General features: G+C 46.6%; 1 protein-coding gene across 1 annotated transcript in view; it reads left to right on the top strand.

Moving 5' to 3' along the window:
- Positions 1 to 15,022, top strand: part of KIAA1328 (KIAA1328 ortholog) — a 178,122-nt gene that overhangs the window by 13,259 nt on the left and 149,841 nt on the right. The window contains exons 4-5 of the mRNA XM_087927555.1: positions 489 to 583; positions 2,637 to 2,752. Of these exons, the coding sequence (XP_087783681.1) occupies positions 489 to 583; positions 2,637 to 2,752 (211 nt within the window). The remainder of the gene's footprint in view (positions 1 to 488; positions 584 to 2,636; positions 2,753 to 15,022) is intronic.

The raw sequence follows: 15,022 nt of genomic DNA, 5'->3' as shown, positions 1-15,022 counted from the left end.
GGTACATTTCCAAAATGTACTTTCACCCTTTTTTCCGGTGTAATTAACATTTGAAAAAAAGACTTGCAATACTTCAGATCTTATGAAGTTTTACGTAGCAATTGTTGCTTCTTGCAAAATGTTGTATCAGGTACAGATGATAAGTTCCCAAAGGTTAAGAATAGGACTTCGTCCTCTTGTTCAAACCCCCATTTCTGAGGCCCTTACAAAATTGCAATCCTTCTCTTTCTCCTCCTTCCAGCCCTTGGAGAAGCTCATTTGTAGAAGCATAAGCCAACAACGGTTCTTCCAATGCAACATTTGGGAAATTATCTCCGTAGTCGTTTATAAAAATATGTCTCTTTCTTTCCTGGTCCATTCAAGTATGGCTGAATTTTCAGCTGTGTCTGCAGCTGTTTGTGTTTGAAATATATTTGTAGTAAATCCGGAAAGGCTTCTTTCCACATTTAATGAAGTTCTTTTGCTAAATGTGGGTTTTAATTTTTTAGGGGCCTGACAAAGGAGAAACAAAGAGTGCTTCTTTAAAGGATTTATGCCCCGAAGACAAGAGGCGCATCGCGAACTTAATTAAGGAGCTTGCAAGGTGAGGATAAATGCGGTCTGATAATTTAGAAGGCTGAGAATTTCCTTCCCAGTTGTGGTTTTGTGAATTGGAGGAATTTCTCCTTATTCCAAGTGTTCTTACCACATTGTCTCTGAGAGATTTCAGAGCTGACTAAAGATCTCCCTTGCTGCAAATTTATTTATTTGGTTGTTTATTTTACTTCTACCCCATATTTATTTATAAACAACTCAAGGTGGCGAACATAACCCAATACTCCTTCCTCCTCTTACTTTCCTTACAATAGCAACAATGGGAGATGAATTGTGTTGAGAGAGAATGACTGGCACAAGGGCACCCAGCCGGCTTTTATGCCTAAGATGAGACTAGAACTCACTGTCTCCCAGTGATCGGCCCAAAGTTACTAGGGCAGCTTTCATGCTTAAAGTGAGACTAGAATTCACCATCTCCTGGTGATTGGCTGAGAATCACCAGCTGGCTTTCCTGCCTAAGGCAAGACTACAACTCACCATCAGTCCTAGGCTGCCTCAACAGAGGGATAGCTCCTGGAAACTGTAGTCCCAGCCGTCGTCATGTACCTTGCTATCAATATAGAAGGTGCTGGTTTGGGAAGGTCAGCTTTCTAAGCCTGGTTTGGAGCATTAAAATGTATTGTGCTCCATTATGTAAAGCAAGATATATGATGGCATTTGAGCTCGTGAGAGGCAGGCTCTTCCTTAGCTTTTCTAAGAAACACTCATTTGTCAGAGCGTTTCAAGCGTGACTACTATTATGACACAACCCAGGAGCAAAACACAGCACACAGAGACTTAGACATTTAACATTGTTTTATATATAAGACATATACAGAAATGTACGTGGTAGGCAAATACCTGACAAGCAATCAATCTTAACTCTACACGGAGAACTCTGCAATGGATACCGGACAGAAGGACAGAGAACATGCCCTCTAATAGCTGCCTTTATATAGACACCTCTTAAAGAGGTAAACCTTCTGTGGATCCATTCTTCGTCTTAAAAGGGCAATACCCATGCTCTGCGGATTCATCCGTCTTGCATCAGCCTTACATTGCATCAGCTTTACATCTGGTCAGCTCTTAAATCCCTATACCTTAACATCATCACAGTGACATTAATTTTGAGAATTAAAACCTGCCCGACCCGCCTCTCATACCCAATTCTCTTTTTTATATTTTTAAAGACTCATGAGCTCAGAGAGCACCAAGGGCCCCACAGTTCAAACCCGAGCTACAGTTACTATCTTCTATCCATCTATTTATTTATTAAGCAAATTTACCTGGCCGCCCAACTCACACATAAGTTTCTTAGGGTGACAACATTAAAAATACAAACCATAGCCTGCCTGCCTCTCTCTCTCTCTCTCTCTCTCTCTCTCTCTCTCTCTCTCCTCCCTCCCTCCCTCCCTCCTCCCTCCTCCTCTGCCTCTCTCTCTCTGCCTCTTTCTCTCTGTCTCTGTCTATCTCCCTCTCTCTCTCTGACTTTCTCTGTCTCCCAGTCTCTCCCTCTCTCTCTGTCTCTCTCCCTCCTCCCCTCCCTCCCTCCCCCCCTCCCTCCTCTGCCTCTCTCTCTCTGCCTCTTTCTATCTCTGTCTATCTCCCTCTCTCTCGTGACTTTCTCTGTCTCTCAGTCTCTCCCTCTCTCTCTCTCTGCCTCTTTCTGTCTATCTCCCTCTCTCTCTCTCTGACTTTCTCTGTCTCTCAGTCTCTCCCTCTCTCTCTCTCTGCCTCTTTCTATCTCTGTCTATCTCCCTCTCTCTCTCTGACTTTCTCTGTCTCTCAAGTCTCTCCCTCTCTTTCTGTCTCTCTCCCTCCCTCTGTCCCTCTCTCTTTCTCTTTCCCTCCATGATAGCAGCAGCACAATCACTACTTGATCGGCCCCCTTCTATGTATGACAAGTAGAAGCAAGAGGAATCGGGAAAACGTGAGGGGTGGGTGGTTGAGGCAGAGGGCTGCTTCCGGCTAGTCCGGATCGAAATCCGTCTTCTAGTGGCACCTGGTATTGCTCTGATGGCATGTGTGTGTGTTGTTGTTGTTTGTTGTGTCGATCTTTTCAGAGTGAGTGAGGAAAAAGAGGTGACGGAGGAGCGCCTGAAAGCCGAGCAGGAGGCCTTTGAGAGGAAGATCCGGCAACTGGAGGACCAGAACGTCCTCATCATCAGAGAGAGGGAAGATATCCTTTATTTAAAAAAAAAATTAGCTTAAAATGGGGGAGTGGGTGGGAGCGGGGAGTTGACTGCACGCCAACCGGGGGGAGAAATAATTGCCCCGATCGATAGCCGGGCACCTATCGCGGCATGCGGCCGTTCCAGAAGCAGCCCGAGGGGGGCTCCTTCGAGTGGGGGCGACGGCCACCCAGCTGCTCCGGGGATGTTGCTCTGCTGTGTAAGAGGGGTTGGTGGTCGTGGCAAGGAGGAAGGGAACAGAAATCTCCACGTTAGCGAAAGCGGCCTGCTCCCTCCTAACTTTCTTGCTGAAATGGCTGGCCTGCCTTTGGGTTCACCTTAGGAGAGCTGCCCCCCCCCTCTGCCCCCCCACGCTCTTCTGCGGCCCTGCCCGACTGTGAGAGGCGGCAGATGGTAGAGGGGATCAAGTGTTTCGATGGGCCCTGAACTCCTTCCCTTCCTTTCCTTTCCCTTCCCTTCCCTTCCCTTCCTTCCCTTCCCTTCCCTTCCCTTCCTTCCTTCCTTCCTTCCTTCCTTCCTTCCTTCCTTCCTTCCTTCCTTCCTCTCCCTCCCTTTCCTCCCTCCCTTTTCTTCCATCCTCCCTTCTTCCCAAGTTCCTCTCCCATCCCTTCTCTCCTTCCCTCTCTCCCTTCCTTCCCTTTTCCTCCCTTCCTTCCTCTCCCTCCCTTTCCTCCCTCCCTCCCTCCCTCCCTCCCTTCCTTCCTTCCTTCCTTCCTTCCTTCCTTCCTTCCTCTCCCTCCCTTTCCTCCCTCCCTTTTCTTCCATCCTCCCTTCTTCCCAAGTTCCTCTCCCATCCCTTCTCTCCTTCCCTCTCTCCTTCCTTCCCTTTTCCTCCCTTCCTTCCTCTCCCTCCCTTCCTCCTCCCTCCCTCCTCCCTCCCTTCCTTCCTTCCTTCCTTCCGTCCTTCCATCCTTCCAATCTTTCCTCCCTCCCTCCCTCCCTCCCTTTTCTTCCATACTCCCTTCTTCCCAAGTTCCTCTCCCATCCTCCCCCCTCCTTCCCTTCCTTCTTTTTCCCCTTCCTTCCTTCCTTCCTTCCTTCCTTCCTTCCTTCCTTCCTTCCTTCCTTCCTTCCAATCTTTCCTCCCTCCCTCCCTTTTCTTCCATACTCCCTTCTTCCCTAGTTCCTCTCCCATCCCTTCTCTCCTTCCCTCTCTCCCTTTCTTCCCTTTTCCTCCCTTCCTTCCTTCCTCTCCCTCCCTTTCCTCCTTCCCTTCCTTCCTTCCTTCCTTCCTTCCTTCCTTCCTTCCTCCCTCCCTCCCTCCCTCCCTCCCTCCCTCCCTCCCTCCCTTTTCTTCCATACTCCCTTCTTCCCAAGTTCCTCTCCCATCCTTCCCCCTCCTTTCCTTCCTTTTCTTGTCCTTCCTTCCTTCCTTCCTTCCTTCCTTCCTTCCTTCCTTCCTTCCTTCCTTCCTTCCATCCATCCATCCACCCTCCCTTTTTACCTACCTAGCTCCTCTCCCCTCTCTCTCTCCTTCCTTCCTTCCTTCCTTCCTTCCCTCCCTCCCTTATCTTTTTCTCCCTCCCTCCCTCCTTGGTTTCACCTCAAAGGTCAAATGCAACATTTCCGAAGTCCACATCCCTTCTGTATGCCTCCAACCACACTGGCGAGCTGTTGAATTGACCTGGCTGGTCGCCCGGTGGACGGGCTGAAAAGCAAGCCGGGGTGTAGCGTTGGCAGTTGATAGCTTTCATCCTGGCTGCAGCTGGTCTCACTTCTTCCCATCCAACCAGATAGGATTTTTTTTTTAAACAAAGCTAAGCTTTTGTCCATCCGAAGTAGGTGTATTGAATTCGTACCACAGGTAGTCCTTGCTTTATGAGCCCAAGATTTCCATTGCTAGCAAGGTGGTTGTTAAATGTGTTTCCCTCCCATTTTACAATCCCTCGCGCCACAGTTGTGAAGTCCATCCCTGCAGCTGTTAATCTGTTTGTCAGGATTACCCCAATTAAATCACGAGTCTCGAGCCAAACTTCCAACACTTCCAAAAGATTTATTGGGAGTTAACATGCCGGCACTGCCTGGGTGCAGCTGACTCTGAGGCACATCATTCACTGTCACCCTTGACCCTGGTTTCCCCCCACCCCCCTGGGTGTATCCTAATTCATATTCTCCAATGGGACACCTCCATAGCCCAGAGTCCTCAATCAGGCTCTCCAGTTAGAATTTTGCCCGGCTGAAACTTCAGCCACCTAGTTACTATCTTTGAAAACATTTATGGAATGCACTTTTGATTTCCAAGCTGCCGCACTGCTCCTCGCTCCCTCTCTGTTGGCAACTCTAAAAAGACCAGAGAAATATTTTACGAGTTGACACTAGTAACACAGCCATTAAACGAATCCAACTTTCTCCCTTTCGCCAAAGGGAATCACATGACCCTGGGACACTGCAACCGTCATAAACACGAGTCAGTGGCCAAGCACTTGAATTTTGTTCGTGTGAATCCTGGGGACGCGGTGACGAACCTCAGTGTGAAAAACGGTCCTCCGTCACTTTTCCCAGGGGGCTTCCGTCACTTCCAACAGTCACTAAACGGAAGCCTGATGATGGCAGATGAGATTCTGCCGAAACGTTGCTACAACTTTAAAAGCACAACTACAATGACGTGGGAAAATACCCGAACAAAGCTGAATGCTGTGTGTGTGTGTGTGTGTGTGTGTGTGTGTGTGGATAGATAGATAGATAGATAGATAGATAGATAGATAGATAGATCGATCGATCTTTGGTTATTTGGGTTTTCTCCTGCGTAAGATTGGAAGTATCTAGGCAACGTTTCGATGAAGTCTCATTCATCATCTTCAGGCTTGTGTCTTTGGCTCTGTGCTTCTGTGCTTCACTCTGAGAAGCACAGAGCCGAAGACAGAAGCCTGAAGATGATGAATGAGACTTCATCAAACGCTTGCCTAGATACTTCCAATCTTATGCAGGAGAAAACCGAATAACCAAAGATCCACATACAAATACCTGCGAGAACCTCAGAAAACATATATATATATATATAGAGAGAGAGAGAGAAAGAGAGAGAGAGAGAGAGAGACAGAGACACACACATACACACATTTTAAATAGTGTATTGTCAGGACGTATCATTTACATGAAAAGCAAAGAACAAAGGATATTAACATAAATATTAATAACAATAGTAATAGAGTAACAGAATAGTTTTGCCTAGATTTTTCTTTATATTAGCTGATTTGTAGTTCTGTTGATTATATTGGCATATTTATAACTATAAACCTTCTTTATATTTAGTTCATCCATAGCAATAATCTTTCTTTATCTAATTTCCACCTCTTATCTCTAACCACTCGTGAAATCTATTCCATGTTAAGTAATATTCTGAGTCTTCTTCGTCTTTTGTTTTTAATGTCAATCTATCCATCTTGGCACAGTCTAATAGTTTCCGAATTACATCCTCATCTGGTGGAGCGTTCTCATTTTTCTAGTATTGTGCAAATACAATCCTCGCTGCTGCCAATACATGCAAAAATAGGTATATAGTCCTTTTATCATATCCTTCCGGCATTATACCCATCAAAAATATTTCTGGTTTCAGATCTGTTTATTGCTTGATCATCTTCTCCAACCATGTATTTTCATCCAATATTCGGATGTTCATTTCCTGCATGACAACATCAGCACTAGGATGTCCTGAAGGCTGTATTCTCTCCTGTATCATAAATATAGACAGGGGATCCAAAGTTGGACACTTAGCAGCTGACTCGCACTTATGACGGTTGCAGCGTCCCGGGGTGTGTGTCATGCGATTCCCCCTTTTGCAACTTTCTGCTGAGCCATTGGAGAAGCCAGGTTCACCGAACGACCCTGTTGCTAACTTAACAGCCGCAGCAATCCCCTTAACAACGGTGGCCAGAAAGTTCGTCAAACGGGACGTAACTCAGCTAACAACTGTCTTGTTCAGCAAACAGAAATGTTGGGCTCAACTCCGGTCGTACGTCGAGGACTATCTGTCGTGAGGCAACATAGCAGGACTTGCAAAACGGGGTGAGGGGAGAAGCTCGTGTTTAAGACTTGGTAAACGTTGCGCGAGGACTTGCTGTCATGTCCCCGTCGGAGTCGGAGTCTGCAGAGGAAGACAAGCTGGAGCTGGAGTCGAGGGAGACCAAGGGGGCAGTTTCATTGGCTTTGGAGGTATGTGGGGAAGAGGCAGGCTAGTGCCCCCCAGGAGTGGGACGGCTTGTAAGCGGAGAGGAATGGGGGAAGGATGACCGAGAGAGGGCAAGCGGTGGAAAGGAAGACAGGCGGAGCTCAGGCGATGAGCAAGGACCGCCCCCTCCTGATCTGTGAGCACGGAGAGTGGAAAGAAGGCAGGAACAGCGCAGGCTAACCCGAATACTTGGGAGGAGAGCGCCCCGCCCCTCTTCACAAGGCACACCTGGGGGCTGAACTTTAAGGAGACGCTGTTGGGAGGGGCGTTTGTCCGGCACAAACAGTAAATTCATGGAGTGTTGTGTGCCGTTGCCGGCGTTTGGAGATTCCTGGACTTCTTGCGATTTTATTTCTTGCTTCCTGAAATCGCTGCCTTGTTCCTTTGCTTCCTGGACTCATTGACTTACTTCCTTGCCCCGCGGGATTTACTTACTTTGCAGTCGTTTTGCTGGACTGCTTGTAGCCAGAGGCTGCTGGAGGTTTTGTGTGTGTGTGTGTGTGAGAGAGAGAAAGAGAGAGAGAGAATGAGAGAGAGAGAGAGAGAGAGCACTTTGCTCTGGGACTTGCCATAACATGGGAGCGTTCGGGGGAAATTTGGAGCAATAAAGGGGACGATTTGAATTATCAGCTGACTGTGTTGCCTCTGTGCCTTTGCCCCAGGTCATCACGCTTGCTTGAAGCCTTCCGCCAAAAGGGGGAAAGGGGTTCTGCCTTCCCCTCCCCAGTTTTCAAAAATGAAACCACGAGGAACGTGGCACGTCACGGTAGGATTGAATGACTGGCGTTCCGCTTTCCTGCCAACCCCCGAGTTTGCTTTATCTGCGGTGTGTTTAAATCACAGCCTTATAAGTGGCTGGGTTGGTTTGGAAGCCATAAATTGTGATTTATTTATTTTTTTACCCCATTGCGATGGCGTAACTTACTGAGCCAAGCCCCGAAACCTGCTGTGTTATTTGTCAGCGGAGTGTGTTAATTTAGGCCCGTAAGTGGGTTGTGGGTATCGGGATGAGGACCGTGAATAAATGCGCAATCGGGCGTGGACGGAAGGCTCGGTGATAAACTGGCTGAGCTCCTCGTGCGGGTTGAATCTCTGAATGCTAATTGGGAATATTTGAATGGCCAGAGGGCCACTGAGCGTTAGCAAATGCGGGTCGGCTGTTAGGTATTTGTACGTGGAACATGAAGAACGTCTATGCAGATTCTCCATCATCCAACCCAGATCAGGGTTGTCCCAAAGTTGTTTTTTCAAGAAACTTTCTCCTTTTTTCTTTGAAGGTGTTTCTCTTCTCATCTGAGAAGCTTCTCCAGCTCTGCCCGGATGGTGGGGGAATGGATTTTATATTCCTTAGAGAGAGCTGGTCATTTGCAGTCTTTTTAGAGATTCGTTGAGGCCGCTTGGAGGTTTTTAATCTGTGTCCTCGGGGTCACCTGAGTGGTGCAAATGGTTCCTGTAGTCTGCCATTTTGGGGGAAATCCATTCCTACTCCCACACCATTCAAGGGAGTTCATCCCAAAGTGCACGGCTAAAAATCTGTGCGGATTCTCCGTCATCTAGGTCATGGTTGTCCCAACGGTGCTTTTTTCAAGAGGCAACTTGACTTTCTCCTTTTTTTCTCTGAAGACGTTTCACTTCTCGTCCAAGAAGCTTCTTCAGCTCTGACTGGTTGTTGGGGAAGAGAAGGATTTATACTCCTTGTAGACGTATGAAGAAGAATTTAAGAGGAAGAAGGCCACTCGTTTAAAGACAGCAAAGTCCACATTTTGGACAGAGAGGACCTTTGGTTTGAAAGAGGGGGTCAATGGAGAGCGAGGGATACATCATCATCATCTATCTCCAGTCGACAACACTGTCCTTTCAGCAGGCTCCACACCTGTTTGGCACTACTCAGGTCACCCTGAGGACACGGACAAACCCCCAAGTGCCCTCAACGATCCTCTGGAAGGATTCGAATGACCAGCTGTCTGCAAGGAATATAAATCCTTCCATTCCCCACCATCCACTCAGAGCTGAAGAAGCTTCTGGGATGAGAAGCGAAACCCCTTCAAGGAAAAACCAGAAAGTCCAGTGGGGGGAAAAAAACTTCGGAACAATCATGACCTGGATGACTGAGAACCTCCATAGACACACGAAGAACGGTGGCTGGAATTGGTACGTCTGGTCTAATGAAAAGAAGGACTGGGGGTGACATGATGGCAGCATTCCAGTATTTGAGGGGCTGTCCCAAAGAAGAGGGAGTCAAGCTATTCTTTGAAGCCCCTCAAGGCAGGACAAGAAGCCAAGCATGGAAACTTAACTGAGGAGAGAAGCAACCTAGAACTAAGGAGGAATTTCCTGACCGTGAGGACAATTAAATCTGTGCAAGGGCTTGCTTTCGAAAGTTATGGGTGTTAGTCGGTCAGATTCTCGTGCGTAGGTTGCATGGAATAAATTTGCAGCACTTTTGAACGCCATCCCGGCTCTTGATTGGCTGTGCCCTGACCGTTGAATTTTATTTAAAAACCTTTCTTTGCAACCTTTTGGAACCAGTCATGTCGTCGGCCAAGGCAGAGCTTTCTAAGTTTGGGAGTTTTATCTCTGGGTCAAAGAGTCGGGATGTACATTCCAGGGGATCATCTCATCTTTTGGCACGTTTTTAACCTCGACAACTTTCCATTAACGATCCTAAATTTGGCCGAGCTCTTGAGACAGAAATATCTCCCCATCAGCTGAGTTTTTTTTTTTTTCCCACCTTGCTGTGAGGACAGATTGTCGGAGCATTCCTGCTACTTTCCGGAGGAGTTTAGCAAAAATGGCAGCAGGTTAATATACCTGCAATTTTACACCACATAAAAAGGGTCAGAAAGTTGATACACGTAGAACAAGGACGTAATTTAGAACAATATAAATTTAACGACAGACTCTGTTACTCTTCTTGCATGAACGCTTCAAGATCTTGTTCTTTCCTCCGATTGCTTAATGTCGAAGTGTTTGGAGTCTCTTCCGTAGCCGAAGAAACGGTATCAGCGACTTCTTTAAAAAAATGGAATAAAAACGCTTAGCCTTTTCTGGGGATAAAAGGAGGGGTAGGTATTTGGGTCTCTGTTGGGATGTAGGAAAATACCGTCGGGGACAGGTTCAAATCAAAAATAGGACACTTATTTTCATGATCCCGCATGGTTGGAATTCTCAAACTCCTTGATCGTCCTCTGTGTTACTATTTTGGAAGGAGGAGCAGGTTTCCACAATTTGTTTCATGGTTACTTAACGCTTTTGCTTTTGGAGACCTCTCAAAACAGAAGAGAATATTTGTAGCTCAGGGTTGAAACGTGCAGTCCTTGGTGCTCTCTGAGCTGGGTGGCTTTCTTGCAGACGTTTCATGACCCAACTAGGTAACATCATCAGTGCTAGAAGGGAGAGGAGGAGGAGGAACGTGGGGGAAGGAGACGGGAGAAAGAGGAGGAGGACTGTGGGGTCCTTGGTGCTCTCTGAGCTTGGTGGCTTTGTTGCAGACGTTTCTTGATCCAACTAGGTAACATCGTCAGTGCTAGAAGAGAGTTTGGGTTCGCATACTATGGGTAGTCCTCAACGTATGTCTGCAGTTGAGCTCAAATTTTCTGTGAGGCGTTTGTTAAGTGATTTTTTTTACATTTTACAACTTTTCTTGCCGCAATTGTCAGGAGAGTCACTGCAAATCAATAAGTTAGTCACTCAGTTGTTAAGTGAATCGGTCTTTGCTTGTCAGAAGGTCACAAAAGGGGATCACGTGACCTCCGGGGACACTGCAATGGTCATAAATACGAACCAGCTACCGATCATCTGAATTTTTATCAGACGGTCATGGGGATGCCGCAAAGGCCACAACTGTGAAAAACGGCTCTCGCTATTTTCAGTGCTGTTGTAACTTTGGATGGTCAACTCAATGAACTGTTGTAAGCCAAGGATGACCTGTAGTGACTTACCCTTTCAGTGTTGATAATAACAGATAATAGAATAATAGAATTCTTTTATTGGCCCAGTGTGATTGGGCACACAAGGAATTTGTCTTGGTGCAAATGCTCTCAGTGTCCATAAAAGAATAGATAACATTCATCAAGAGTCAAGAATCATCAGGTACAACACTTAATGATAGTCATAGGATACAATAAGCAATCAAATCGTACTAGGAAACAGTCTTGATGGGATTGGTCTTGGTGGTTCCTAGATTGAAGTATTAAATACAGCTTGGGTGGATGGATGGATGGGTAGGTTAGATGTTGAAGGTTCTCCAACACTGAAGGTTTTCAAGAAGAGACTGGACAGCCACGTGTCTGGGATGGTCTAAGTTCCATAAAGATCCCATAAAGGGACAAACTAGATTACAGAGGGTGCAATGGATGGAAACTAATCCAGGAGAGAGGCAACCTGGAATTCAGGAGAAACTTCCCAACAGTGAGGACAATTAACCGCTGGAGTGGAAGTTGCCTCCAGAAGTTGTGGGTACTCCACCCCTGGAGGTTTTTAAAAAGAGATTGGACAGCCACGTGTCTGAAATAGTATATGGCCATAGTGGCTAACTTTTTTGGGCTCCTGTGCCAAAAATTGTGTGCGCGCTTGAACACTCTCACGCCGCGTGCCAGCACCTAGAAGGCAATGGACGCCCCCAGCCCCTATGCAATTCCCCCGCACACCCCCTTACCTGCACTGTACCTCACAGCTGATTTTTGGTGGGTTTGAGGCCTTTTAGGCCTCCCAAAGGCTTGAGGAAGAAGGCTTCTGCAGGCTTTGCAGGCCGAAAACTAGCCCCATTTCGTCACTTCCGGTATTTCCAAAAACAGGAAGTGATGTAACGGGCCTAGTTTTCAGCCTGCAAAGCCTGCAGAAGCCTTCTTCCTCAAGCCTTTGGGAGGCCTAAAAGGCCTCAAACCCACCGAAAATCAGCTGTGAGGCGCCTAGATGCGCAATGAGGTAAGTTTGCCTGCGGCTTGCGTGCCAACACAAATGGCTCTGCATGCCACTTGTGGCATGTGTGCTACAGGTTCGCCATCACGGGTATAGGGTCTCTTGCTTGTTGAGCAGGGGGTTGGACTAGAAGATCTCCGAGGTCCCTTCCACCTCTGTTATCCTGTCACAGCCTGGTCTACAGAGCTAATAGGGGGCAGGGTAGCCAAGACAGCAAGACGGGGGCTACACCGCAGTGTAGAGGAGGCTCTTCAAGATGGACACCAGACGCCTCTACAGGGAGCCCTTTGAGGTTTAATCCACCACAGCCAACATTCAGGGCTAGGAGCCATCCTATAAATGTGCCCCACTAATCCTGCTATCCACAGCCTCCGTCCCAACAGTTCAATTTTTGTTCTCCAAAGCGCTCTGATGTTCCAAGGGACAGTCTCAGGCCACAAATTTCCCCCGAAGGAGGGGGAAAAAAAATAGTTTTTCAAACACATCTCTGGATTTTGATGCATTTTAAATACTCGGCGTGACTTTAATGCCGGGTTTCCTTGATGTTTAAGAGTTCAGCCAATTTTCAAGGCATGCCCGATTAACCCAACGGCCAGCAATTGAGTCTTCCACAGTTAACAAGTTCATTAAATGCAAAGATTACTTAACTGATGTTGCCATTAGGGGGTGAGCAGATAAATATTCACTGACTTTTTAATAAGTTTGCACATTTTGATCTGTTTATTACGCTATTGTGGCCTGCATTGAAGAACTTAACCAAGGGTATCCACAGCTTCTCATGATAGACACTCCTGCCCCAAACTCCAGTATCTGCCTCCTTTGGAAATTGTTTCGCTTGCCTTACTCTCTGGGAAAAATATCATTTATTCTTTTTATTTAATTAGATTTTTTCCCTGCCTTTATTACTCCATAAGTAACTCAAGGCAGGGAACATGTCTAATACTCCTTCCTCCACCTATTTTTCCTAAGGCGGGACTAGAACTCACCTTTGCCTGGTGATTGGCCTAAAGTTACCCACATGGCTTTCATGCCTAAGGCGGGACTAGAACTCACAGTCTCCTGGTGATTGGCTCAAAGTCACCCAGGTGGCTTTTGTTCCTAAGACGGGACTAGAACTCACCGTTGCCTGGTGATTGGCCTAAAGTTACCCACATGGCTTTCATGCGTAAGGCCGGGACTAGAACTCACAGTCTCCTGATGATTGGCCCAAAGTCACCCAGTTGGCTTTTGTGCCTAAGGCGGGACTAGAACTCACCGTTGCCTGGTGATTGGCCTAAAGTTACCCACATGGCTTTCGTGCCTAAGGAGGGACTAGAACTCACAGTCTCCTGGTGATTGGCCCAAAGTCACCCAGCTGGCTTGTGTGCTTAAGGCGGGACTAGAACTCTCACTCTCCTGGTGATTGGCCCAAAGTCACCCAGGTGGCTTTCATGCCTAAGGCGGGACTAGAACTCTCACTCTCCTGGTGATTGGCCCAAAGTCACCCAGCTGGCTTTTGTGCCTAAGGCGGGACTAGAACTCTCACTCTTCTGGTGATTGGCCCAAAGTCACCCAGGTGGCTTTCATGCCTAAGGCGGGACTAGAACTCAGTCTCCTGGTGATTGGCCCAAAGTCACCCAGCTGGCTTTTGTGCCTAAGGCGGGACTAGAACTCTCACTCTTCTGGTGATTGGCCCAAAGTCACCCAGGTGGCTTTCATGCCTAAGGCGGGACTAGAACTCACAGTCTCCTGTTGATTGGCCCAAAGTCACCCAGCTGGCTTTTGTGCCTAAAGTGGGACTAGAACTCACAGTCCCCTCGTTTTCAGCATGGTGCCTGAAACCACTACCCCAAACTGGCTCTCGTCTTGAGATTGAGGTGGGAGTTAGATAGGACTAGAATTCACAGTCTCCTAGTTTATAGGCCAGCAGTTTCACCACTACATCAAATTGGCTCTTGGAGTAATAATAATTACCAAAAAATAAAAATATACCTTTTGTGCATCTTGCAGCAAGCAGAACCAAAATTTAGAGGCATCCTCATCCACAGGTATTTCAAGATCTCCCTGAGGCTTAAAGTTTAAATTCCCGAGACTTTTATTAACAAAGGAACGGCTTATTTCCTATGATCCAAAAACTATTGGGAAAAAAAACACCCTAAAACTAAATAAAAGAGTTCCATTATTTCCCCCTGGCAATGTCCCATTTTGTTCTTCAGATATTCTAAGGTTGGGAAAACAGAAGTGTGGGGCAGCCCAGCATAGTTCTGGTGAAGTACGATTCTTTTTAACAATGGTTTGCCATCTAGATTGTTCCTTTTATTTATTAACTCATTCCATATTTTTTTTTAATGCCGCCCTCTCCCAAGATTCGCGGTAGGGTACAAAATCGTAAAATAACCACAAAGCGCAACGATCGATCCCTTAAACATAAAACAGGAGAGAAAATCCGTAGCTGGGGAAACGTATTGCTAAAGGTCACCCCAGGAAAATGGCTGGGTATTAAATGCTTTTTTAAAAACAAGTAGATTTTCTTTTTTTTTTAATCTAGCAGGGCAAGGCATGCCAAGGGTTTTAGACTATCGTGGAGGTGGCCTGGTCTGTCTTGGTCTTCCTTCAAGCAGTAAACAATCCTTGAAATTAGGAACTATCAACTCAGACAAACAATCAAAACAGTAAAAAAATAATAATAATAGCCGAATCTAGGAACCACTAAGAATATTCCCATCAACACTTGTATATAAACAAGAGAGTAAATTCTAGCACTGATGATGTTATCTGGTTGGATAATGACACATCTGTAAGAAAAGCTCACAGAGCACCAGTCGTCCTCCTCCTCCTCCTCCTCCTCCTCCTCCTCCTCCTCTCACCAAGTAAATTCTTCTTACAATGATGAAGTTACCTAGTTGGGTCATGAAATGTCTGTAAGAAAACTACCAATCTCAGACAGCACCAAGGATCCCACAGTTCAATCCTAAGATACAAATATTCTCTTGATATCGGTCTGTCTGTCTTATCTAATCCATCCATCCGTCCATCCATCCATCCGTCCGTCCATCCATCCATTCATTAACCCAAGCTACAAATACTCTCTCTCTCTCTTCTTTATCAATCTATATCAGTCCATCTATCCATCCATCCATCTTTCTGGAGGCAAGTTAATTGTCCTTACTGTCAGGAAATTTCTCCTTAG

This window comes from Pseudonaja textilis, chromosome 2 (genome assembly GCF_049901715.1).
Source record: "Pseudonaja textilis isolate UNSWEBS1 chromosome 2, rPseTex1.2, whole genome shotgun sequence".
Lineage (NCBI taxonomy): Eukaryota > Metazoa > Chordata > Lepidosauria > Squamata > Elapidae > Pseudonaja > Pseudonaja textilis.
This window is presented reverse-complemented; position numbering and strand designations above follow the sequence as displayed.